At 43.4% G+C, this 26,270-nt stretch overlaps 1 protein-coding gene across 1 annotated transcript in view; it reads left to right on the top strand.

Annotated features, from left to right (window-relative positions):
• The first annotated feature begins 992 nt into the window (after nt 1–992).
• Nucleotides 993–26,270, top strand: part of XKR4 (XK related 4) — a 231,007-nt gene continuing 205,729 nt past the window's right edge. The window contains exon 1 of the mRNA XM_074146525.1: nt 993–1,858. Coding sequence (XP_074002626.1) covers nt 993–1,858 — 866 coding nt within the window. The remainder of the gene's footprint in view (nt 1,859–26,270) is intronic.

Here is a 26,270-nt window from a genome sequence, read left to right as displayed (position 1 = left end):
GCTGGGCATCACCGCCGGTCCTAGCATCCCCCTCACGGTGCTGGGGAGGCGGCGGCTCCCTCCGCTCCGAGGATCCCCCGGTCGCAGCGAGAAGCCCGGGAGGGGGACACCGCCCTCCTCACCGCCCCGTCCGCATCCACCTGCGTCCCGCCGCTCCACCACCATCACCCCCCACCGCTGGCGGGGCAAACTCACCCTGCACCGCGCCGAGGACACCGGGCGGGCGGCGGCGGAGCCGGCAGCAGCGCCGTGCCCCTCCCGCTCCCGCGGTCCCGGCCCCGGGGTGGGGGGGCGCCGGCCACACCCCACCTCTCCCCGCCGACCCGCTCCCTCGCCCCGCGGAGCAGACGCCTCCCCGCCGCCGCGCCCCCCACCCCAGGCCGGGGAGCCGAGCCGCCACCGCCTCCCCCTCCGCCGCCGCAGGACCGTGCTCCCCGCACCCTCGGGGCCGCGGCGGGCCCTTCCCTCCCGGCGGCCGAGCGCCCCCTTCCCCGCCCCTGCGCCAGTGCCGGTGCCGGTGCCGGGCGGGGGGCGGCGGCAGCGAGGGAAGAGGGATGAGGTCATCCTCTTTCCCGGCGTCAGTCAGCTGGGTGGTGGCGGCGGCGGGTGCGGGCGGAGGCGGGCGGGGAGGCGGGGGCGGGATGCGCTGCTCCGGGCAGCGCTGCCCTGCCTGCTCCCGGCTCGGGCAGAGCGCGGCGGCGGCGGCCCCGGCACCGCCGTCCCCCGCGGAGGCGGCGGCGGGGCGGGCGGGCTGAGCGCGGCTCCCCGCAGGCAGGCGGCGCTTGCGGGCGCGGCCGCCGCGGAGGAGCCGCCCGCGGGCGCGCAGCCCGGCGCGGAGCGGGGACAGGGGACGCGGGGAGCGGCGGGTCCGCGGCGGCTGCGGCGGCGGAGGGCGGGAGGCAGGAGGCGGAGGAGGAGGAGCAGGGGGAGGCGCGGGATAAAGGAGCGCTCGCTGCTCCCGCTCGCTCTCCGGCGGGGCTGAGGGAGGCATCATGGCCGCGAAGTCGGACGGGCGGCGGAAGATGAAGAAGGGCGGCGAGGTGGCGTTCACGCCGCTGCAGAACTCCGAGCACTCGGGCTCCGTGCAGGCGCTGGCCCCGGGGCTGCCCGCCGGCTCCGGGCCGGGCGGCGGCAGCGACGACGACGAGGCGCCCGGGGGCGGGTGCTGCAGCGGCGGCGGCGGGGACGGCTCGGGCGGCGGCTCCCGCTGCTGCTGCTGCTGCTGCTGCGGCGGCGGCAGAGGAGGAGACGGCGGCGGGGGCGGCGGCGGGGGCTCCCGGGGCTCGGGCGGGGGCTCGTCCTCCTTGTGCCTGCGGCTGGGCAGGGAGCAGCGGCGCTACTCGCTGTGGGACTGCCTCTGGATCCTGGCCGCCCTGGCCGTCTACTTCGCGGACGTGGGCACCGACATCTGGCTGGCGGTCGACTACTACCTGCGGGGCCAGCGCTGGTGGTTCGGGCTCACCCTCTTCTTCGTGCTGCTGGGCTCCCTCTCCGTCCAGGTCTTCAGCTTCCGCTGGTTCGCCCACGACTTCGGCACCGAGGACAGCGCCGCCGCCGCCGCCGCCGCGGGCGGGCACTGCCCCGCCGCCGAGAGCAAGCTGCTGGTGAGCAGTGGCTCGGCCGCCGCCGACATCGACGCCGCTCGCCCCGGCACGCCGCAGCGGCAGGCGTCCACCGCCAGCAAGAGCAACGCCACCAACAGCAGCAGCAACAGCAGCAGCAACGCCGCCGGTACCGGCGCCGCCGCCGCCGCCGCCGCCGGTCCCCGCTCCGCCGGCGGCCGGTCGGCGTCCTGCGCCTTCTGTATCTGGCTCCTGCAGTCGCTCGTCCACATCCTGCAGCTCGGGCAGGTTTGGAGGTGAGGAGCCGGGCGGGGGCGGTGCGGGGGGGTGGGGTGGTGTCCCCTCGCCGCGGGGGAGGGAGCTCGGTTGCGGGATGGGGGGACCGCGCCTCCCCCCTTCCCCACCCTCGGGGTTCCTTCTCGGGACGGCGCGTCCCGGCCCGTCGCGGCGTGAGGAGGGCTACGGGGCGGCCGGGTCCCCGCGGGGCCGCGAGTGGCGGCGGGCTCGGGGCGTCCCGCCCCGTCGAGGGGAGCCCCGGAGGTTCCCTGAGCTCCCTGTGCCGCCCGGGCGGCCGCCACCGCGGGAGGAACCCGGCTGAGGCGAGGTGCCCTAAACTTCCAGGGAAACCTGTGCCGGGGCTACGGAAAAAAAGGGAACAGACGGGGGAAAGGGGGAATATGCCGGTATTGTGCGTCTCCCGGTCTCCTCACATGTGGCCAGGACAGCGTTGCCATCGGCAGGGAACTTCGCTGACAGCGAAGAGTTTCTTTCCAAAAACTCAATGAACGCCCCATTGCTGTGTTTTGATATTTATATGTAACTATCCTGCGTGCAGTCTGCTCCTTGCTATACGTATGTGTTTTCTATATATGTGGTTAGTAAAGGAATGTCTTCCAAATCAAACTTTTGAGTAGCTGCTCTCAAAATCATCCACAAGGGACGTTACGTGCATTATGGAAAGGATGTGCTGAAGTGGGTTGTGGAAGGCGCTTACTGAAAAGGGAGATGACATCATAGTTTGCAAAAGTAATGCTTTCCTTTATTTTAAGCACATTTCTAGGAAAGATTTATATGGAGGCCAAATGCCCTGCAAATACATTTAGTGCTGCTTGAAAAGTGCTGAGTTCAGAATACGTAGTGTATAAGGAGTTAAAATTTCCACATAAAATCGTGGCAGATAGGTGCCGTGTTGAAGAAGGTCATCCAGTGGGGCAGTGCACTAAAGCAACAGCTGAAAATACTGTTGGGATTTTTTGTCTGATGGCTGGAAAATAATTCTCACATGTTTATGTTCTGGAAACACTAGTTTTTCACAGTTGTTTCATTAGAGAGTTAAATTTGTTGTTACTCTAAACTTCTAACTCTGGTGTTTTTAATCTGTCCCACCCTTTTGGTCGGGAACTGTCTTCTGCTCTGTATTAGTGCAGTGTCCAGAACAGCTCAGATCTGCTTGTGGCCTTTAAGCACCAAGGAATCCAAGTGCTGCTAGATGATAGACCGAAGATCTTGGGATGCTGTAACTAAGTACCTTTCATTTTCCAGATTCTTTGGTTTATTGTAACGAATAGAATTTTCTAAACTAACTAACTAAAACTAACTAAACTAACTCCAAGTTGCAGGTGCGCTCAATATTAACTCTGACACAGCTTGAGAGGGAAGCAGAATTTTGAACAAAAAGCAATGCTTTGTTCTGGATCTCGCATGCTTGTCTGTTCCTGTATGCTCTACCTCCACGGCTGAACACAAGTTAAATTTAGGATTTTCTGAATGAGATGGTTTGACGTAATACTTAGTCCTGATCCTGCAGAGACAGCAGAGTAGGTACAATGGCTCAACTTGTATGTAGAAATTCATGTTGGTCCTCATCCACATAGAAGATAAACAGCGTGTATCATACTGAGTGACACAGAAAAGAGTTTTACAAAGTCTGGTGTCATGACTCTGTATTGGAAGACACAAAGAGCAGGGCTTTGGGCGGAGCAGGGTGTGATCTGATATTGTACAGCACTTCTGTCAGATGAGGTGGCTGGGATTTAGAGCTCTCCAGCTGCTTGCTTTTTGATGAAGCACAATCTCTTTTAACATAAGATCTTCTCCTTGCGAGAGCACCTAGTCCTCTATATTTAAAGCTAGCTGAGCCTCTTTTGATCATATGTAGCTTTTCTTCATGTTTTATGTGCAGTAGCGTAAGACTATCAGAATATTTAAATTGACGAGGAGTGTTAGGACATTATTTATGTTTTAGCCTTTTACACTTTTTTTTTTTTTCAGTGAGATAACCATAAAATTGTCTGTCTGTAACTTAGTAGTGTTTATTTGCAGTTTTCAGCAAACGTACAAATTATGTGGTCAGTTGTATGCAGTCTGGCATATCAGCACTTCATAATTGATTAAAGTGACTTCATTTTAATTCCCTAGCTATATTCCTCATAAGGGAGAGCCTCTAAAACTTTGCAGTCTAATACTTCTGCTCCGCAATGTAACATCTGCACTGGCCTGAGCAAACAGCTCCTGAGCATTTAGGCTGAAGGATGATCTGAAGTGTTTTCCAGTTGCACGTGTTTGGAGATGAACTCCTTCTTTGACGCAGCCGAACAGACCGTGCTGGCTGTGTTACCACCACAAGGGCACACTTGCTGGGGACACTGTCCACACAGTTGACAAAACCCGTGTTACGCTTTATTCTCTGTCTCTGTTTTCTCTCAGCTTTCAAGTTTTCCGTCTATTTTTGCTTTGGTGCTGGTTAAAGATCTCCTATAACTATATTTACATTTTCTGTTATTGTATTGAATCCTGCACAAGCAAAAATTACACTAATATTTCTTTCGTTCCTCTGTCAACAAGGAGCCCTAGGTACGAGAACTGAGATTTTGGTGTTTTGGTAATTTTGCATATGGGCAAAGATACCAGAGTACGAGAAGAGAGGTTTGCTTGTGCCTTGTTCTCGGTATACTGAGATTGGTGCTCATTCTGCTTTCATTTGGGGTTTGCTGTCCTCTTCAAATGTTGAATTGATTCTTGAGTTCTTCAGTTTCTCTTTATTTGTTACACTGGCAAAGATTTTTGGGGGAATTGTGTCAATTACTTATTTAGGAGGCCATCCTGAGGAACTGGAGATACAACTGGCAATCCCAGTGTTCTTGGATTATAAAAAAAAAAAAGTTAAAAAATGTGTTTTTAGTGATTAGTTCTGTTAGGATGATTTTTAACAATTCCAAAGCTTTTCCTTGTCTTACTTTCGAGATTAATTTTTGTTTACAAATATATTGAAAGCCAGATCATTGAAAATGATTATGTGTTAATTTTAACTAAAATGTGCTAATGGGAAATGAATGAGGTTTTTAATGTGGCATGGAACAATGCTGAAAACAGGCAATCTAAAATTACTAACATGATTTTTTCCTAGAGTGTAAAGAAGAGGAGCTGGAGGAGCAGCTAAACTGCCAATGAGTTCTGAATAAAAATGTGTCTTTTTTTTTCTTTAAATTGGTATAATTTTTTTTTTCCCCCACAAATTTTAGAAGACTGAATTCTTACATTTTGGAGAATAAGCATATAAATATTTTTTTTTCAGGGGAGTTGGATGTTCACAGACTCCCTGATAACAATGTCCCTCAGTTAAAATTCCAGTGAAGTCTCTGAGGAGTTGCTTGCCACAGCTGAGTGCAGATGCTAGGCCTTTGTTGGCAGCTAATTTCGTATTAAAATATGATCACTGATGAGATTCTGCCTTCAGAGATAGATACAGATAAGTTTCCTGATCCATACTACGAGTGTATTCTGCTTTTTACCATTATAGGGTACACTATGGAGCCCTGTTCTCCCAAGTAGGTGCTGTGAGAGACGTGGCTTTTTATTAGCAGGCTCTGGGCAGTGCAAGGAGGATGTAATGCACAGGGTCTTTGTATTCCATTGAAAGGAAAAAAAGGGAAGTGGATGCTTTAATTTGTAGTCTGTAAGGACTATGTAGAGGTATACGGGCCAGGAGGATTCAGATAAACTATTGCCTTTTGAGCCTGGCATGAAAATATGTAACCAGTGCCCTTGAGCATCCCTTTGATTCACTAAGCTTCCCAGGCTTAGCCCTGGCTTTCAGATTTTGCAGTGGATAACAGGACTCGGTGACTGGATGTAAGAGATAACGGTGTTCCCTTGGCACCTGTGGAGCTGGTTCATTTCCTTGAAAACTTTTTCTCTGGATGAGATTCCTTTGTGCTGGCAGGACTGGAGAGCCATGCTTCTACCCATGAAGATGGGTAAAGGGGTCCTGAGAGCCAGCCCTGGGGAGAGCATGGGCTATGGGAAACCAGGTGGACGAGAGGAGGAGACTGGAGTGCCCATTTTGTGGCATCTGGAAAAGCAAGAAGTAACTCCCCAGGACAACTGTTGTGCCTCGTAGGGGAATGGTGTGAGCAGGCTGCCTTGGTGCTCGGAGTGCTTGGAGGTTCCCACAGTGGCTGTCATTTTGTCTGAAAGGCTGCAGTCAACGTGCCTGAAGGGGAACTGTCAAGTTTCTGTAGCCAGCAAGGCCAGAGGAAGGATGAATCATTGGAAAGAAGAGGACTGGAAATTACCCTTTAAAATTATTTCTGGGTAGCTGAAATGATAGTGAGATCATTAAGTATATCCCTCTCAACAGAGTGAGGGGTTTTGGCTATTTGCTAGCTGTGTGGGAACCCAGCTAGAGAAGGAGCAAGAGACGCCAGGTTAATTGCTGTCCTGTCCAGGTGGCATTTGTCCGGGGCAGGTATCTGTTCCAAAAGTGGGTCTGGTTCCCTGAGAAGTGATGCTATGATTTAGCTATATCTGTTTATGTATAATACTAAGAAATCATTGTCTTCTTTCTCCTTCCTGGTTCTTATTTGAAAAAAAACCAAACAGTTGGAGGAGGGTTGTAGAGGTGATGCTGGATTCTGGAAGGAGTGTGAGTTGCATTCTCTGTGGTGTCCCATGGAAGCATTTTTCACAGAACTGGATCATCCGCCAAAGAAATTTCACTGGTTGCGCTCATAGCTTCACCTCTGCAATCAGTTGATGCTCTTGCAATTTCCTTCCCCCAAAAAAGGGAAATGGCATCTGCACTGTGTATGAGAAGTCCTTACGACTTTCTCAGGTGCTCACTATTAAGTGTGACAAGGCCTCTGAGCTGGAGCTGTGGCCAAGGTAGTTGCAATGAAGAAAAACATCACCAGTCTTTTAATCAGCTCAACTCCATCCTTAAATAGGTTCATTTGGTTCTGCACTTTTGCTCTACATAGTAGTTTTGACACTTTGGTTCAGTAGTAGCGTAGGAGTTCAGTGTAGTTAGGTGGTCAATAATTCCAGCTGCCATTGGACTTCACACTGAGATGTGATAATATCTCAATCTGACACCAGTTTTTCTCACTGTTTTGAAATCTGTCAGATAGTTTGTCACATTGAGTCCAAATTTATGAGTCATAGCCGTTTCCTAGACAAGATTATTGCATATCCTCCCCATCTGTCTCTTAGTGTAGCGAAATGCTACCACTCAGCAATACCATATTTCTTTTATTGAGTTACTGCAGCGCTTGAGTTAAAGTCCTACTGGCTAACTATTTGGCTTGCTGTGTCTTTAGGACTCAGGAAAGGTGACAGACTGTCAGAAATAGGAACTAAAATTCTCATTTTTCCCCCCGCAGAAAGCAGGATTAGAAGGGGCTGCCCATCCTGTAGGTGGCTTAACTTCATTTAAACTTTTGCTAATACATTCGGCAGAATAAATATTCAAATATTTTTTCCTTCTTTTTTTTTTTTTTCTGAAGACAGTGATATGCAGATGAAGGCTGTGCCTTTCATAATTTTTTTTTGAAACACAAAAGTGAATCTTTACTATGTTCTTAAAAATCTCTTACAAGTCTGCATACAAATCAGATTTGGTATTCAGTTTATTCTAATAACCTAAGCTACATGTAAAAGATGCTGATGTACTTTAGAAGAAAGATACTGTACTTTAATAATTAACAAGGGTTCTCTCTGTAGAGAATATTTATCGGTTACGTAAGTTTTCAGATTTTCCAAGTACTGCTTAAGCACTAAAATTCCTGATTGCTCAATTGGCTTAGTAGGAGAGCTAATATTTTATACACAGAATGCTTTCTAGAAACTTATATATGGGATGAATTTATATTTTTCTTTTTCCAAAACAGTGGAAAATCTATAAGAGTTTAAAGGTTTGTGTTTCAGAGGGTTTCATGTCACCATGTATAGCTAGTATTCCAGAGTTCTCTGATGCCATGCCGGAATGACTATCTCTGGAAATGTTCCCATCCCTGGAAGTGTTCAAGGCCAGGCTGGATGGGGCTTTGAGCAACCTGGTCTAGTGGGAGGTGTCCCTGCCCATGGCAGGGGGGCGGGAACTCAGTGATCTTCCTTTCAACCTTCCAACCCAAACCATTCTATGATTCTATGACTATATGTATGTACCAAGAGTTCAAAGAGATGTTTCACGTTACAGCGTTTGTTTCTAGATGTTGTCATCTTGCAGGAGGTTCTTGCAACCAGATGAGTTTTTCTGGCTAAAATTTCTGTGTTACTTACAGCAGGGGAAGTATTTAGTGCTGAAAGGTCAGTTTGCATGTCCAAATCTCCTGTGGGAAAGCAAGAAAGTGCAACATCACAGCATGAGCTATAGCTTCGGTTATCCTGCTCCAGATCTTCAGATTATTCCCATCAGAGTTTACCTCGTCTGGAAGAGTACGCTCCCTGGTAGCTGGTTTAGTCCTTAATATTTGTCCGTAAGGACAAACTTGGCTACAAAGATACAAAAGTTCTAGTAAAATTAAAATGAAATCAATTCTTATGTCACTTATAACAGTATTAGCTCGTTCTGCCATCTCTCTGTTCCAATTAAGTAGCTTTTAATACACAGCAGATTAATCACAACAGCGACTTATGGTTTCAGTAAACAAGTTGTTTGGGAGGAATTTATCAGGCACAGACAAAATCAATAGCTCTTTTGCTTGCATTTCAAGGTACAGTAGAAATTTGTGGTTGCTAAAGTGTGTTTACAAAGTGGTGCCATTTTTGTTCGTTTTAGCACAGCTGTCAGTTGTATACATTGTGTCAAGCAGACATATAGGAGTGGAAGTGGCAAACAGGCTATAAAAAGAACTGTTTTGATTTGTTTGATTTTTAAAATGAAAGGAGGCTGGCATAAAAGAGGACATGAGGAAGAATGGAGGGAACATATAAAAGGAAGCAGGTTATGGAAAGGCATAGGAATACCAGTCAATCGTGTACACCATATACCTAAAACTCCAGTTTATTTCCCTTCAGCCACTGACCAAAGAGAGATTATTTGAATAATTTTCTAAGAGACTGCTTGAGAGACTGGAGAAGGAGACGGGGGGGGGAGGAGTTGTATGTCTGGGCAAACAGCGAAAATGTTAGATACAGAAAAGGTATTAGATAAACTGATTGCTCAGATGACTACTCGCTGCAATGATGAATACAAAAGTGAGGTATCAGTTTGACATCAGTTTACAGGGAAGAGAGTACTCAAGTATCTTTTCATAAATTTTAGAATTAAAAAATAATAGGTCTTGGATATATATTTTTCCAAAAGGTTTTACCTGAATTTTCTGACAACCATAACCTGAATTATCATCTACCCATCATCTCTGATTGCTGAAGTGGTTTCTTATCGCTCTCCCTCGCACTCTGTTTCCCTCCTCGAATGGCTGAAATGGGTAATAATGTATTTTTTCCCCCAAGGTAAAATAATTGCTATCCTCTGTTATTATTTCCATTACTTTTCCTTTGACAACATGCTTGTGCTTTTCAGTATATTCATGGTGTAAGATTTGTATGGCGAGCCATATAAATCTTTTTGATTGGCAGGGATAATCAGTGGGGGTGGCTAACACTATCAGTTACAAATGATTTGATATCACGAGCTACAGCAAATGGAGCGAGACTGTTTTGTGGGGTGTTTTCAAAGGAAGTTTGGCAGCCAATGATGTGACAACAAAAGTGACTTCTTCTTCTTCTTCTAAAATTGGAAGGTGTGACTTAGGCGAGACTAATGTACCAAGGACCGGTGCCAGCTGCTTTAGAGAAGGATGCAGATGTTTTATATTGAGTAAAAAGTGAATTAACCTACAGATGGAAGGACAGTTTTCCTTATCTCTGTCAGCTGCTATATATCAGATTGATTTCTGCCCTTAAGAATGAAGGTTAGCTGTGCCACAGTTTTCAACATTACATGAAAACATCCCATTAAAGTGAGTAAACATCTGATCTATTCTAGGATCCTGCCAACTTCTTTGAGTGGTGTTTTTCCATGTGTGATGCATAGGATCAGTATATTAGTTCCAGCAGGTCCAAGGAAAGTACCTTTTAATATCAAGCACTAGACTTCAGCTCTCTATAGAGGGATCTATAAATGCATATAAAACAACAAAAAGCCACTGTGCTGATACTTTCATGATTTAATAGCGAAACGATTAGCTTTGTCTCACTCTAAATGTATGGCCTTTAAGAGGAGTCTGGGTGGAGTTTGTCTTTTCTTATTTTTCTTCAACCCTAATCTTTATAAGCTCACTTTATATGGAAATCTTTCTGTGAGCCAGATCTAAAATAGGACTTAGCACTGCAAAGCAGAATTTAGATGTTCTTCAGGCATATAGCCCCAAAAATATATCTAAAAAATTAAGCTCAACAGCCTTGTTAGGAAGTTTTTTGGGGAACTTGAGCGTAACAGACCATAATGTTCAACTTGAAAATGTCTTAAAGGTTTGTATTTTTGCATTTTGGCTATGTCCAGAACCTCCCCAGCACACAGAGCCTGAGTTCCTATTTCTCATTTGAGCCCATTGTGAACCAGAAGCTAAGCTGGAATGGCAAAATCCCTTAGTGGACCTGGTTGGCAAGCATGGCTTAAACCCGCTTTATGAGCAATGATGAGCTTAGATCATAGAATGGTTAGAGTTGGAAGGGACCTTAAAGATCATCGAGTTCCAACCCCCCTGCCATGGGCAGGGACACCTCCACTAGAGCAGGTTGCTCAAAAGCCCCATCCAGCCTGGCCTTGAACACTTTCAGGGATGGGGCATCCACAGCTTCCCTGGGCAACCTGTTCCAGTGCTTCACCACCCTCACAGTAAAGAATTTCCTCCTAATATCTAATCTAAATCTCCCCTCTTCCAATTTAAAACCATTACCCCTTGTCCTGTCACTACATCTCCTGACAAAGAGTCCCTCTCTGGCTCTCCTGTAGGCTCCCTTCAGGTACTGGAAGGCTGCTATGAGCTCTCCCCGGAGCCTTCTCTTCTCCAGGCTGAACAAGCCCAGCTCTCTCAGCCTGTCTTCATAGGGGAGGGGCTCCATCCCTCTGATCATCTTCGTGGCCCTCCGCTGGACCCGTTCCAACAGGTCCATGTCCTTCCGTGTTGAGGACTCCAAAGCTGGACACAGTTCTCCAGGTGGGGTCTCACCAGAGCAGAGTAGAGGGGTAGAATCACCTCCCGCGACCTGCTGGCCACACTTCTCTTGATGCAGCCCAGGATGGGGTTGGCTTTCTGGGCTGCCAGTGCTCATTGCTGGCTCATGTTGAGCTTCTCATCCACGAGCACTCCCAAGTCCTTCTCCTCAGGGCTGCTCTCCAGCCATTCTCCGTCCAACCTGTATTTGTGCCTGGGATTGCCATGTCCCAGGTGCAGGACCCTGCACTTGGCCTGGTTGAACTTCATGCGATTTGCACGAGCCCACCTCTCAAGCCTGTCCAGGTCCCTCTGGATGGCATCCCTTCCCTCCAGTGTGTCAACCGCGCCACCAAGCTCAGTGTCGTCGGCAAATTTGCCAAGGGTGCACTCTATCCCACTGTCCATGTCTCCGACAAAGATGTTGAACAGCACTGGTCCCAGTACCGACCCCTGAGGAACTCCACTCATCACTGGCCACTAATTGGACATTGAACCATTGACCACAACCCTCTGAGTGTGGAATCTGCCTTGTTTTACAGTACTGGAGAAATGTCCCTTGTGATTAGAGTATTTGCTCAGGTTTTAGGAGATTCGAGTCTATCTGTGACCTTTCCAGCTGTGAGGGGTCAGATCCTGCCTCCCTGAGTGCTTTCTGCACTGAGGCTTAGGTGAAACTGGATGGGGACGTTCACTGTCCTTCCTGCTGGAGCTGTGTTATCTGGCTGACAGAAATGTCATGTTTGTGAGGCCAGAGAGGAAGACCTAATGCTTAAGGCCTTCAAATGGGACCAAATACAGATTTCCTTGTCTTTCTTTTTTGCTGCTTAATTGATTTTTGTTTCCTGCCTTTTAACCTTCTCTCACTCTCTTATCCTAAAAGTACACCACCAGTATTTCTGTTTACAAACTTTCATCCTTCCTGTACAGTAAACCACAAACAGCACCATAATACAGATCTACATGGAAATGCCTGCTTATCTTACAGGAGTAGCTCTAGATGACCTGAATTAGTTGAAGGATTGGTTTATTCATTTTTTCATCGACCTTTCCCTGTCGTATGTAGTCAACCTCAGAAAAAGAGGAAGAAGAAAGGTGTTTTTGATGTGTCACTCAGTAGTTGTTTCACGCTTTTCCTTTGCTGTCTCTTGCAAAAGTGAATTAAACAGAAATTTAGAAGGTGTTCCCAGTTCTTGGTCTGAGTTGATTTCCTGATAACATTTTTGTAGTTGTTTTTTTCTCAACATAGGCAGCAGAGTTTTGTGGCTGAAATAAAACCGCATCTTTGCATCCCAATTTCTTGCCTCTCAATTCACCACAAGCTCCACAGCAAGTGGAGCCCAAGTTTTTGGTTTACCTGTCTGAGTTTCAGAAATGAAGAACTACAACTCCCTTTTATTTTAATTGGAGTGGAGCTTATTGCCACTTTTTTTTTTTTTTTCCTTAAAAGGGGAAGGAGATTTAAAATAACTTCATTTGGGCGGTCAAAAGCAGTGCTTACTTCTGAAAATGTTATCCTTTAGTTATTTAGTGCGTATTTGCAGTCTAGTTGTTACATGGATATTATGAAGCTTAATTTTTGTAATATGCTTTGAGATACTCAGATGGAAAATGATCTAGGGGGAAACAATTCAAAACAATTTACCATTTCAATGTGCCTGTCAAAACATGCTTTAAATTAAACATGTTGAAAACATTAACATCTCTCCATACTGGACATCATTGAGATATTAAAGCAAGATTTCGATATTTTAAGGATTTCTTTCCTCAAGGGTTTATGCCTATTATGCCTATGATATGCTGTTGAGCTTAAAAAGTTCTGTCCTTCACCCTGTTTCCTTCGCCTACCCACTTTTGCTGCTTTAAGTTAGTTCATCACCTCCTCTCTTGTGCTGTTTTCCTTATTTCTTAATTTGTTATAAATAAATTGGATCCAAAATGGCCTGGGTAACAAGGGTTAGGAATTTTTTTAGACATAGCGGAGGTGCTAGAATCAACTTCAGCCCAAAGCTTCCAAGCATTGGACATTTCAGCTTCCAAAACAATGACATGTATGGGTGACAGCAGACAAATCAACTGAGCGTAGAACATCTCCAGTAGTAATGGTGGAAATGACATTCAATGCAGAATTATTGGAAAAAGCATAAATGTAAGCAGAGTTTGTAGTATATTAAACGAAGATGTTCTGTAAGTAAAGACTGGGCAATTAAAGAAGATTTACCCAAGTGAAGCCAAATACAGTGCAGAGGATAATGAATGTGGCTGAGACAACTCAATAATAATGGCTTTGAACTTTTACAATAGTGCATTAATGCATGTGTCAGAAGGAGGGATTGCATTTACAGTCAACAACCATTTGTTAAGGAATTTTTACCACACAGGTTAATTAAGAACTCATGATAACGGAGCATGAAAATTACCTTACTGAACTAAGGGCTGTGTCTGGTACTTAAGTATGTCATTCATTATTTTGTCTGTACCTAAAAAATAAAATTTTGGAGATGTATGGTTTTCTATAACCTGTCTTCATTCTGTTAGTGTCACTGCTGTGGCAGAGCTACTCCATTAATGATTGATTGACTTAGAGAATTAATTAATTGTTGGGTGTGTTGCCTGCATGGCTGGATTAAATCATGAGGGCTGCTGAGAAAACTAGCAAAGGGTTCGAAACAAGCCACCCCACCATCAGTCCCTAAGTTTGTCTCTGAAGAGGCTGTCTCAGCCTTTTGTAGAGCCTACTGGTGGTTTTGGATAAGCAGAGCATAAAAGGCCAGGAGCTGAGAAGGCTTTAGTTGAAATGGACTAGTTGCCTTGTCAGGTAGGACCTGTTACTCAGATGCTGTCAGGTAGATTGAGAACTTGAGAATTTGGGCTTCTTTTTTGAGTTTGTGGGAGGTGTACACACATCAGTGTAAAATTACAGCCTCTCTAAAGGAGAATACTGTCTCATGACCAACCTTTGATTTGGGCCATGGGAGGTCCTTCAGGTAGGACTTGCCTCAGCTCACTGCAGGTCTTCAATCTTTGTGTCTCCTTTCCCCCTTCAGTGAAATGTATTAACAATTTCCAGCCTCACCTGTGTTGGTAAGGTAGTAAGCTGTTTGTGAGAAGAATTTCTTTCCATTCCTTTGAAAACTTCCTAGCACAGCAGGAGGCTGATATTACGTGGAGATTTTTGTGTAGTTCTGTAATACAAGTAACGAGGAGTTGCTACTACTTCTGGTTTAAGAGTGAGTTCGAAATAGAGTGGTGTTTTTGAGCAGGTGCCTTTCACAGCTCATCTCAGTCAATTCCAGAGCTTGACCCAGTCCTTCTCCTTGAATCTAGCTATTCCTACAATGCCATTCTCTTTATTACATGCTGTATGGATTCGCACAAGGGAGACAACCCCTTCTGTGAGAAGAGCCAGAACTTTTCTACAGGGCTAACATCTTTTGATAGGACTGGTGCCAGACGTGATATATCCTACTGCTGCAGAATTTGTATTAATAAGTTGCTATCAATGCTATTTGTGGTGTTTTACAAATGAGAGGTTTCTCTAGCAAAAAATAAAATCATATATCCATACCATTCTTTTTATCAAATATCAGGTACACTGACTGGCTTTCTTTAAGTGCAGAAAGTATTGGATGGGAAGAACACTTTGAAAAACGTTGACTGTCAGCTGAATTAAGTATATTTCAGTAATGACATAAAAAATGTTCCTAATGGATACTCAAAGTAAGAAATAGAAGTGTATTACAACAAAAAATATAATATTTCAATTTTTTTTAAATATAATGCTATGTCTTAAAGGATCTTAAATTTCCACAAAGTGATTCATTGAGCTTTGAAACAATTGGAGTTTAAATTATCAACTTGTATTAAGACAGGATGTTTTCAATACCTCAGCAAAACCCATATCCCTAATTTTTAATTTTATACTAGCACCTAACAAGGAAAGATGGCCAGTAGGTTTATTTGACAGCTAGCACTAATATAGGAGTCCAGCTTAAAAGGACACTGTTCATAACCATCATCATAAAAAACCTTACAAGTATTCTTTTGAAGTTCACTTATGAATTCAGTTTGACTGTGTTAATGACTTGTACTGATTTTTTGAGCTTGAGCTTTATTAGTGCAAATACTTATGGAAGGTGTATTTTAAGCCTGAGTGCCAGAATATTAATCAAAACCTTAATTACATATTCAGTAGTAATATTCACAATTCATATGGGTCTTACTTAATTTCATTACTCATCCAATCAAGGATCAGAAGCAATGACATATGATTTAAATAGCAAATTGTTTTGGATATTTTTAATTAGTAAACACAAAGGATTGGTTATTAAAGAAATTAACTTCAGCACCTTGAAAACTGAAGAATAACCTTGAAATAAGAATAAACTCAACACTCAAATCTGTTCACAGAAAATTTACAGAAAGATTTGATGCAGGTCTAGTGTGTAAAAACTATTTGCAAATAAATAAACAATAAAAATATGATAGAAATTTGTCTTCTAATGGCATGCTGTAAATCATTCTTTGGAGAATTCTTCATGAATAGCAACCTTAATAGTTGTGGGGAAGGAGAAAGGAAGACAGAATGATTATTTATGTTCATTTCAAGTAATTGTTTTGGGTTCAAATATTGCAGCTGTCACTCAAGACTGGACTTTATTGTGAGAATACCTCTTTGACCAAACAAATTCTAATTTGGTCATAATGCAGAATGTATCACATTGGATTTATCTTACTATGTGGGAGTCTGCTGCTGCTTCATCTGTGCTTTTTCTTCCCCATCCTCAAAAACCCGTGAAGACTCCTGTTGAGGGGGCAAGGGTTTGAAAAATGTGTCTCAGGACCTGCAGGACCAGTGGGAGAACTGGGACCTTCTCCCTGTTCCCACTGTCACTCCATGCTCAGTTAAGTGTCTTTCATCTCCACTGCAACCCAAAGCTCTGTGATTCTGTGATATACCGCTCTTGATGCCAGAGGAAGGATGCTCAGTGGCTCCCTTGAAGCTGCGGTTCTATGAGCAGTATTGGATTCCAGATTCTAGGGGCAAGGAAGCACAAAGCCATGGGAATAGTCTAGGACTCCTATTGATTGCCATCACTGAATGTGTATGTAGCTGTGATTTGTTGCAAGCAATTTCCTGACACAGGCTGTCCTACGTTTTACTATTTTTTAGGCAAACATAATTTTAGCATATAGACTTCACTTAGAGAAGAAATACATGAAGGAGTCAGGTAAAATCTGGGAGCTGTCAGTCATGGAAGGATCTTTTTTTAATTTCCTTTTTCTCTTGGCAACTATTTTTATCATATTCAAGCTTTAGCTCTGAGAGAGAAATAATGTTCACTTCAAAAGCCACTTCCTCCTCAATAAATAATTCAGAGCCATAGATTGTTCATGAGGAAATATCAACACACTAGTAGTAATTTAATATACCGAGCAATCGCACTCACTTTAGCCTACATATGATTTAAATAGAATATGACAGTTTAGGGTCTCCATTTGCCCCATGGCATGTTGGGATCAAACTTGGCAAGTGATTGCAGTGTTCTCATATCTTCTGAAGAAGTAAATGAAAGTTGCATAATTCAGAGAGGATTTCTTAATTACATGCTAAATCAGAGTGTGCCCGCTTGTGTTCTGAATCCAAATTCTTGCCCAGGACCAGCTATAGAGAAGCATGTGAATATTTTCTCTGTCCTTTGTTAACCAGCATCTCGCAACTGTGTCTCTCTTTTTAACTTGTTGAACTATTATTTTGAAGCACAGTTTCAGTATATTAGTTACTTTGCTTTATCCTGTGGGTGGAAGGCTGTGCTTACCCCTCCTGGGCTGTCTGACCCATGGGATCCATCTGCTGAGGACAACCTGCTTTCTGGAACTTTTACTACTTTTGCTTTTTATAGCAGTCTCTTTTTATTTATTTATTTATTTTCTTCCTTTGCCAGTAGCAGGCCAACACCCTACGCCACAGTGTTAGCTACTGGTTGTGCTGGGAAGGTTTGTGTTTCATTCTGTCTTAAATAGTTATGATTAAAAATAGACAAATTCCTTCTCACTTTAATGCTCTTGTCCTAGTGGTGGGAAAACGCAGAGCTGGGAGTACACCTCTGGCATAGGGATTGCGTGCTACTAGAATAAGGCTATAGATCTGTCGTACCTGAACTCAGGTTAAGACTTCTCTTTCTCTTTAACGACTTCTCTTTCACTTTTTCTTGCTCTTTTTTTTTTTTTTGTGGAGTGGCTCAGCTGTTTTCAGGCTGGTCTGTGCTTGGTGCATCACAAATACAGCATAAACTTCTTTCTGTTTTGGCTCTACACAAACAGAATTAGTCTAAACACTGAATGAGAATAAGCACTCCCATGAAGGATTATGGCTATAATCAATTAAACCATATCAATTTATCTTTGGTTCGCATCCATGGAAGTGCGTTTACATTGAAAGCAAGGGATGCCTGCAATCAAGAGATGGTAAGTGCAATGCATAACTTTATCCATGTGTCCTTTAGGGTCTTCTAGCAAGCCTATCATTATGAAGCCTTCTAACCGTAACAGTGTTTATACCAAAGATATATAATGAAATCCTACATAGGGACATGTAATTGCTTTGGTGATAAGATGCTGCCAAGGGCTGTATTTCTCCAGGAAAAGAGCAGACCGAGACTGAGGAGTAACTTAACTTGTTTTTCTGTGTTCTTAGGAAGGAAATGATTCCCCTCCCTACTTCTATAGCATTCTTCAGTTCATCTGGGCTGATAAAAGAAAAAGATAGCTAGGGCTTCTCTTACAACCTGGTTGCCTTCAGAGAAGGCTGTAGCTGAGTAATTCTTTCTCCAAAGTTGCAGTATCATCTGAGTAGATCTAGGAAGGGTTTCAAGGGGAGCCATCCCCTCTTCATGTAAATCCATGCTTACCTGAGGAAATGTAATGCCACAAGATTTAGCCCGTTACTGTGAATGTAATGCTGGCCATGTTTGACTTCTTGATTAACCTGGTCTCTCCGCAGGACTATGCCAGGGATTTTCATTTTGGACACAGTCTGCTGGTTATATGGCATGCTTGTAGAAGCAAGGAACATTAGGTCAGTGGTTAGGTGTGTTTCTGCTTTGATTTAAAATGTCTTTAAGATTTTCAGATGTGTCCTTTATGTTCCAGTGGGATAAGAGACTGGACGCATGGTGGAGCAATGGTGATCAGCACATAAGTCAGAGCCCTGCAAGGGATGTGTTTTGAAGCACCAGCCATTACTGTGCAGCTGGATGAAAGAGACGTCTAAAGATATACTCTTCTTGTCTGAGAAACTGGCCTCAAGCTGGTGCTGACACATCTGGAAGGAGGACTTTAAACTGAGAAATGAGAGGAGAAGGTTGGGGGAAACTCTTATGTCCCTTATACCTTTTATATATGTGTAAAATTAGTGCAAGAGGAGCAAAATGGGGAAAATTAAGATAGAACAGTGGATATAGAAATGTTAATAGTAATTTTGTTAGCAAAGAAAACTCTAAGCTGCTGAGAAAGTAAAGTATCAATGACACATTGCTGCTAGGATTGTGCTTCATCTATTCAGTGGCTGTATTGTCCCTAAGGAAAAGCTGAAACATGGATAAAGACCTGCCAAAAACCTGTGCAAGAATAGGGAAGAAGTAGGAGCATCTGTGCAGAACCTGAATCAGGTGAATTAATGACTTGGGGCATAAATGTTGTACGCTACTGAGGAAAGAGAATTCAGACTAGAGAGCTGCTGGTATACTACTGGGTATTAATGATATAATAACTTGAAAGAATGGGTTATATGTGCTAAAAACAAAAAATGGATTGTTGGAGTCCTGTTGTGAGAAGGAAAGGGTAGACATTCCAGAAATCTGTGGAAATGTTTTCATCACGGAGGATTTTAACTGCTTAAATGCATATTGGAGAACACAGCCTGTTAGTAATCATAGAAAGGTTCGGGTTGGAAGGGACCTTAAAGATCATCCAGTTCCAACTCCCCTGCCATGGGCAGGGACACCTCCCACTAGAGCAGGTTGCTCAAAGCCCCATCCAGCCTGGCCTTGAAACCATCATAGATGTTTTCATGTGGTAGGTGACAGTCTTCATCGAGTAGCTAAGTATCAAGAAGATGTGTTACAGTGTTCTGTTTCTTTACGGGGATGTTTTGGAATTTTTAGAATTTCTCAGTTAGCAATACGGACACTATGGAAGGCTGATAATACCAAATAACCTTCAATAGAGTGATCACGGGTATTTTCCTTTTATGTTTCTTGAGGAAATAAAGAAGTTGCTAAGCGTTGGGGGTTTTTTTGGGGGGGTGGGGTGTTTTTGTTGTGTTTTTTTCCCCCAAAAGAGCAAAATTTCATAACTGAGGGAAAAAGCTAGTAGGATAAACTTGCAGATATAAATATATAAAGAAATTCTTTGAAATTAATGATGCTAACACTGCTAAGAATCTGAACATGAAAAAAGAGAAAAAATATAGGGTGTGGCTCTGAAATAAGGTGTATGTATGCAACACCATAGGAATATGCAAGAGACACCTTCCTCCCTTGCACCCTTTCCTTCCCAGCTGTCTGATCAGCACTAAGTGTCAGAGGTCAAAAGGTTTGGAGATAAAGCTAGAATTTCCGAAGCCAAGCTGAGCTGGGCTTTGCAGAAGAAATAACAAATAGTAAAACACCCTTTAGCTACGTAGCAGGGATAGAAAAAGGAAGAAAGAGAGTTGCTGTCTTGTGAGGGTGGGTATTAAAGATAATCTAGATATAAAGTTAGTGCTTGGTGCTTTCCCTCATTTTTCAGTAAATTTTCAGTGGCAAAAGGAAGACAGATAACGTACAGGATGGCATTAAAATAGAAATAACCACAGCTGCAGTGAAAGCAACAGTAAATGAGTTTATCTTTGTAAAATCAAAGGAATTAATAATTTCCATTCCAAAATACTGAAAGAACTGATGAATTACATTTATATTTTTAAAATAGAGATAGTATCATAGTACTGGAAAAGAGCTGTGTATTTAGGAAGATGAAAAATAAAATTATTCAGCGACTATAGATCTATGAGTAAGAGAAGCTTTAAGTGTCCTTTCCTTTAAAAACTTTCTAAAGACATACAGTTAAAGGGGGGAATGGAATAAAGTGTAACAGGATTTACTAAAGATCGGTACCGCCAGACTGACCTGGGGACTTTCTCAGGGCTGTATAGAATTCTATAGATGAGGGCAATGTGGAGTGCGTACTCTGTCTCACAGGGGAAGACTGTTGATGCACTCCCTGGACAAGATGGGGATTAGCAAGGGGCTGTAGAGTAAGAGAAGAACGAACTCACTAGCAGGTGTGTTTAGACCCACACAGCTGGGTGACGAGAGGGGCACTGTGTGGCCGCAGCCACAGCTGCACTGGGTGACCTAAAGCTCGTGGCGCTCCGATTGGGAGCTCGCGTTCCTCGGGGCCTCTTCCTTCTCCTCCTCCCATCCAGGAGACTTATGTTTGAATCACTGCATTGACATTTTGCCTGAATTTCCAATCTATAGCTCCTTTTGTTTTCAAAATTCTGAATTTTATGTCAGATAGAAGTTTGCATTTCACAGCCTGGTCTGAGCATATTGGGATTTTGTTTATTCTCCAGGCATGATATGAAAAGATAAAAAAAAAATTGCTGGTAGAAGTACAGTCAAAACAAATTGAGGCTTTCTGCATTTTGATTTTGCTCCACAGAGATGTATTGTCACATGCTATGAAATCAGAGGGTTTAAAAACTTCAGAGTCAATGATTTAAGCTTCCGCTAAATATCTTCTCAAATAGGATTCAAGCTTGTATATCTGTGGTATACCCCGAGACCACAGTTAAATTAGAGCTCTCCATATGCTGCAGCATGCCAGAAAATTTTGCTTAAACTTTGCTGTGATAATACATATGTGGGACCAAGATTTTTCAAAAGGTACAGTCCTCGGTTTAGATACGTGATGTTGGTGAGAGGTTCCTGGCTGCTCAGCAGTCGAAAGCATTTGGGTGTTAAGGGTCTGCGAAGTGACAGAGGAAACTAACTGTTGTATCTGAAGATCGTGACTAACTTTATATCATTTAGATTCAAAGTGCAGAGATAAACTACTCAAAAAAAAAAAAAAACAAACAAAAAAAAGCTAGCCTGGGTATTTTACTTGACCACATGCTCTGTGCTTGGTAAGACTGCCTGCTTGGAGTTTTTAGGGTAGCAGTGAAAGGGCTTTCATCAGTCCCTGCACATGGAGGTGGTGATGGGCTTTGTCTTTATAGTGGTTTGTAGTATCCTTAAGTCAAAACGTAAAAATAACATCACATTACTATGGAAATGGCTTCATTTTAATTTTTATTCTTTGAAACATTTTCTCTTGCTGCTGCAGAATGAGCACAACAGCTAGAAAATGAGACTATTTGAGAAACAAAACAGTATTGCTTCACTGAGCCAGGCTATATATTTCTTGTCCAAAATTGGAATGACACAGGTCTATGCCAAGTAGTGTTGAAGAGGGTTTCTTTAGGCTATGTTCAGCAGTGTTTGTTGCTTGGCTCATACTAGAGGTTTTCTAACCTCAGGCGTGGAGGTGTCCCTTTTCCCTCTCGTTACATAAATCTAGGTGCTTCAGAAATTGAGTTAGTCTGAAGAAAAAAAAAAAAATGATGTTTTGGACTGAGTCTGGAACGCGTTCCCTCTCCTGCAGAGTACCACAGCCTGAACTGGTTAAGTAGTACTTAGTGTTAAACCAGTACAAGAGGTAACAGGGCACGTTACTCTGCGCGCTGGTCCGCAGGCAGAGGCACTCCTGCTTTGGGAGCCATGTGAAGTCCCCACAGGCTGAATAATGTGTCTGACTCCTTTCATCAGCCTACTGACTCCAGTTCAGCAATTCACAAAGTAAAGACTATCTTACTCATCTGGGGGGGGGGAAAAAAAAAAAAAAAAAAAAAAAAGACAGAATCAGGCCATTAGGTTGTGTTGTAAATTTGCTAATAATAGTTGCAAAAGGGATTACTCAATCAGTGTAAGCAGCAGCACTTCCCCACACCCCTCCCCCCCGCAAAGAGTTGGGATTTTTGTTTGGCAAGTAGCGTTTCAGCAGCCCTCACAGGGAGGAAATGTATGGAAATGCAGCTCTGGTCCTGCAGACACACACCAACTGTGTTAAGTATGTATGCAAGCACCTGAAGAATCGGGGCCAGAGCTTGCTAAGCCAAAACAGATGCAGTCACGTGAGTAAACTGGAGAAAGAAATTATTAAATAAATCATATGTTAAGTGTGTGTAATACGGAAAAATAATTTTGGGTTTGCATGGCTTTTTTTTTCTTTTGCTTTTAAAAAGGTAGCTATGATTAATTCAGATACAACAAAATATTGTTGGGCCAAAAGATTGTTCATTTTCAGCTGCACATTTGGACTCCTGAGTAGACATGAGGCACCTTGGATGGCAGATTAGTTCACACCATTAAAGCATCCAGAGTTGTATATTCTGCTGATATTCTGTATTTGCATACTTCTTGATCTTAAAACTAACTTAAAATTTTTTAGAAGTCAGCAAAAATGATTCTGATTGTGCTTTATGCTAGTGAAATTTTTGCTGAAAAACGGGACACATTTCAATAGTGAGATTAGCTAGACTGTGAAATATTACCCCTCAGGGAAGTTGTAGGAGACCAGTTGCACGGATCATTTAAATGCAATTAGAAAAAGCAGCAGAGGATGGAGCCAGGCAATTTTCCCCTCCCCCCTTTGCTTCCTCCCCAAATAAGTTTGAAAAATGTCATTTGGGGAAATAATAACAGGTTCAGGTTGCATTTAGCAAGGAGTTTGGGCTGAAAAGGCGAAGATAGTTAATTCCAGAAATTTTGTGAAAATGTCTGCATGTTTGGGACAGAAGTTTCATGCTAAAGATGTGACTTAACATTTTGAAATGGGGAGCTGTCATTTGTGAATTGGCTCATACTTGTTCCAGGTTGGTGCAATAATATGTAGTTATATTTTCTTTTCCTGACTCTGTCTTTCCCCACGATCAGATTTTAATTGAGTTTAACTTTTTTTTTTTTTCTTATTGAACCGAAGAATCTCTTATTTGCACAGTTCTAGAAAACACACTGAGAAGTCAGTTTCAGGCTGAGAGAAGGAAAAACTTCATGTCTTTTCCTGTGAGGTCTCTTTCATTTTGTGATTTACAGGTTGAGTTGGCTGCCGCAGTTTAAGTGATGCCTTTAGAAGCTTTCAAGTTTGATTTTTCCAAAAATCTGGTGATATGTATCAATTACTTCAGTCTCAGTATGAGGCACACTTTCTCAGCCCCTCTCAAAATTAGGGTCTAAGTAGCTTAAATTTGGTGCTTAAAGCTGAAGCAGTTCTATTTAGAAGTAGAATAAAGACTAAGAGGATCTTTAGTGGCTCATAAATCTTGCATTACTTTTCTAACAAGGGTGAATTTTACCCACAGAGCCCTGGGAAGTTGCCTCCTATGTAACTTTCACTGTATGCATCTCAAATTCTCTGACAGATAGGGCAGAACTGAAGCCAGTGAGGCTTCATAGTTTTGGGGCTACTGGGATTAACACTGGTGATATTTAGCAACCTATAGTAAAGCAACAGATTTATAATTCAATATACATAACTTCATTAATCATGTTCCTTTCCTAAATGGTGATCAAAAAATAAATATGTGCTTAGAAGTGAAAGTTGTTTACAAAAGCTTGTTTTTGCCTAGTTACTTCAGAAAGGTGGTGTTTTTTCCCCCTCTGTTGCTGTCTGCCGTTAATTAGGGAAGTGGAGATGGATGTGTAGAATTAGGTTGCACATAATCTCATCTGAATATTTAATCATAAATGATTAAGATGAAGATTTATAACACAGATTTTGACATTCTGGCTGATAAAGCAAGGTTAATAGAGCTATATTCTCCCCAGTTACGGATTGTCTGGGAAAACACGAAAGACAGTAGTGTCTACAGACATTAGAGGGCAATAAGATCTCCAAGAATGTTCTTTCACTTCTTTATTTTTAGAAAAAATTGTAACATTAAAAGATCCATGAGGGAAAATTTAGACAGGAAAAAAAAATGAAAGGAAAATTATTTTCCAATAAAACATGCAGCAGGAAGTGGATTCTGATAGAAAGATAAAAGCAGATCTACTTTATCTGAAAAACTGAGATGGTATTTAATGGAATAAACAGCTAATGTGATATGGTATGACCAAGGTCAGAAATTGTCCTATACTGCCTAGTTGTACCTTTTTGGGGTAGACACTACAGAGTTGTGTGTTACACCCACTCTATAGAGTACAAGACCGGTGATACCACCAGGGCCACATGAGTTGGATATGGTTACATGCACTAGCTATAGAAATAAGTGGAAAATTATTAGGAAGTACAATAGTAGCACATTTATTAGTACTTTATTAGTACACTGTATTATGGTGAGACACTGTAACAGATTGTCCAGAGAACTTGTGGAAACCCCATCCCTGGAGGTGTCCAAGGCCAGGTTGGATGAGGCTTTGAGCAACCTGGTCTAGTGGGAGGTGTCCCTGCCCATGGCATGGGGGTTGGAACTGGATGATCTTTAAGGTCCCTTCCAACTCTAACCATTCTATGAGTCTGTGATTATCTCATAATCTCCTAAACAAGAAAGAATTATTGATGCCACTGAATGCCAGTCTGAAGGACCAGAACCATCATTAGACAATTTTTGATTTGCTGGAGGAAGAACTGAGCTACTGAAAGAGATGCTCCTCCCTTCCCACCCACGCCTCCCCCCCCCCCCAAAAAAAAAAAAAAAAAGACCATGTATGAGGGAAATTGAGCACCTACATCAGGTTAGCCACTATCTCAGCTTGGAAATGTTCAAAGTCTATGAGCATCATAGTTTAGACTATGCATTTATGTAGATGAAAAAAGGACTGTTTCTGATGTGTGGAAACATCTCAGCATTAATACAGCTGATCAATATGTGGTCTGTGTCAACCCTAGCTCTGCCTGGGATGTAAAAATTGAGAAGTGTTCCACACATCTGTTGTGAGGGTGCACTGAGACAGACAGTCTCCAAGGTTGCCAATGAATATTTCTGGGATCAAAATCTCCAAGCTTTTTAGTGCATTGTGCAGTTTTCAGGTCCTGTGGTAGCATACCCACACAGTGCTGCTTGGCTTTGTGCAGGTGTAGTACCTGCTACCCATCACTCTGTGGTTGTCTCTTTTCTCTCTGTTCACAGTAGGGCTTAGGATAGGGTACACAGTAGCGCTCAGCATTGGGCAAAGCATATTGCCACTCAGGTCAATGAAAATTTTTACCAGGGCCTTTAAAAAGAGAGTTAGGAGATTGAAATTTTAGAAAATCTACGGTAGGGGAATTCACAAAGGCTGAATTTATCCTAGAAAACCTAATCTTGCATTCAGCTTAAAGGAGGGAGTCTCCCCCAGGAGGGGACTTGACAGCAGAAGACTGGTTATAGCTGCTTGGTGCTTTGAATTATCGCCCCGGAAGAGCCTGTCTCCTCGGCTGCCCGTAGGAGGAACCGGAGCCTGGGAAGAAGTCAGCCGCTGTAAATATCTCCCCGAGTGGCTTTCCCTCCTGCTCTCCTTGTTTTTATCTTCTCAGCCCTGGGCTGTTGTTGCTGCCCCTTTCTTGGATCCTCTGATATTCCACCTGCCTGTCCCTATCGCTCTTGTTCGCTCTGACCAGGTTTCAGGTGGGAGCTCTACCTTTCCGGTTCCCAAATGCCTCCCCCCCTAACACTGACCCACCTCTGGTGGTCATATCTGTTTTTGCCTATGAAGTTTATCACATCATTTGTGTCGAGGATGGAGGGATAACTGTTCTGCACCACAGGTAGCTGTCATTTTTGGTTTTGTAGGGGGTGGACAGGAATTTTTTACCAGACTTCACGACTTCCAGCAGTAAATGAACTATTTAAGTCTTTTTGCAAAAGCCGTTGTTCGCTTTCTATAAAGTCAAAAGAACTGATATATCTCATTAGTCTGTTAAACAGTGCAAAGATAAATGCTTTGTATGTAAGAATGAATACAGATGATGATACCAGTTAATTGGTAGGCTTCATAAATATAAACTGCAGTGTCTATGAAGGGCTTTTCCTTCCAGAATTTCTCATGAGGGTTAATAATCATAGTGTTTTAAATAGATGAATACTAAGGTGGTCATAGATGAAAATTGTCAACCTACAGAAAGACATGGATATTGTCTGTGCTTTGTTAAGCAAAAACTTATTTAACTCCTGTTTGTTTTTTCTTTCTTAAACTGTTGGAGA

Source organism: Numenius arquata, chromosome 4, assembly GCF_964106895.1.
Source record: "Numenius arquata chromosome 4, bNumArq3.hap1.1, whole genome shotgun sequence".
In the NCBI taxonomy this organism is placed as follows: Eukaryota; Metazoa; Chordata; class Aves; order Charadriiformes; family Scolopacidae; genus Numenius; species Numenius arquata.
The sequence above is the reverse complement of the archived record's forward strand: the minus strand, read 5'-3'. Positions and strand labels throughout refer to the sequence as shown.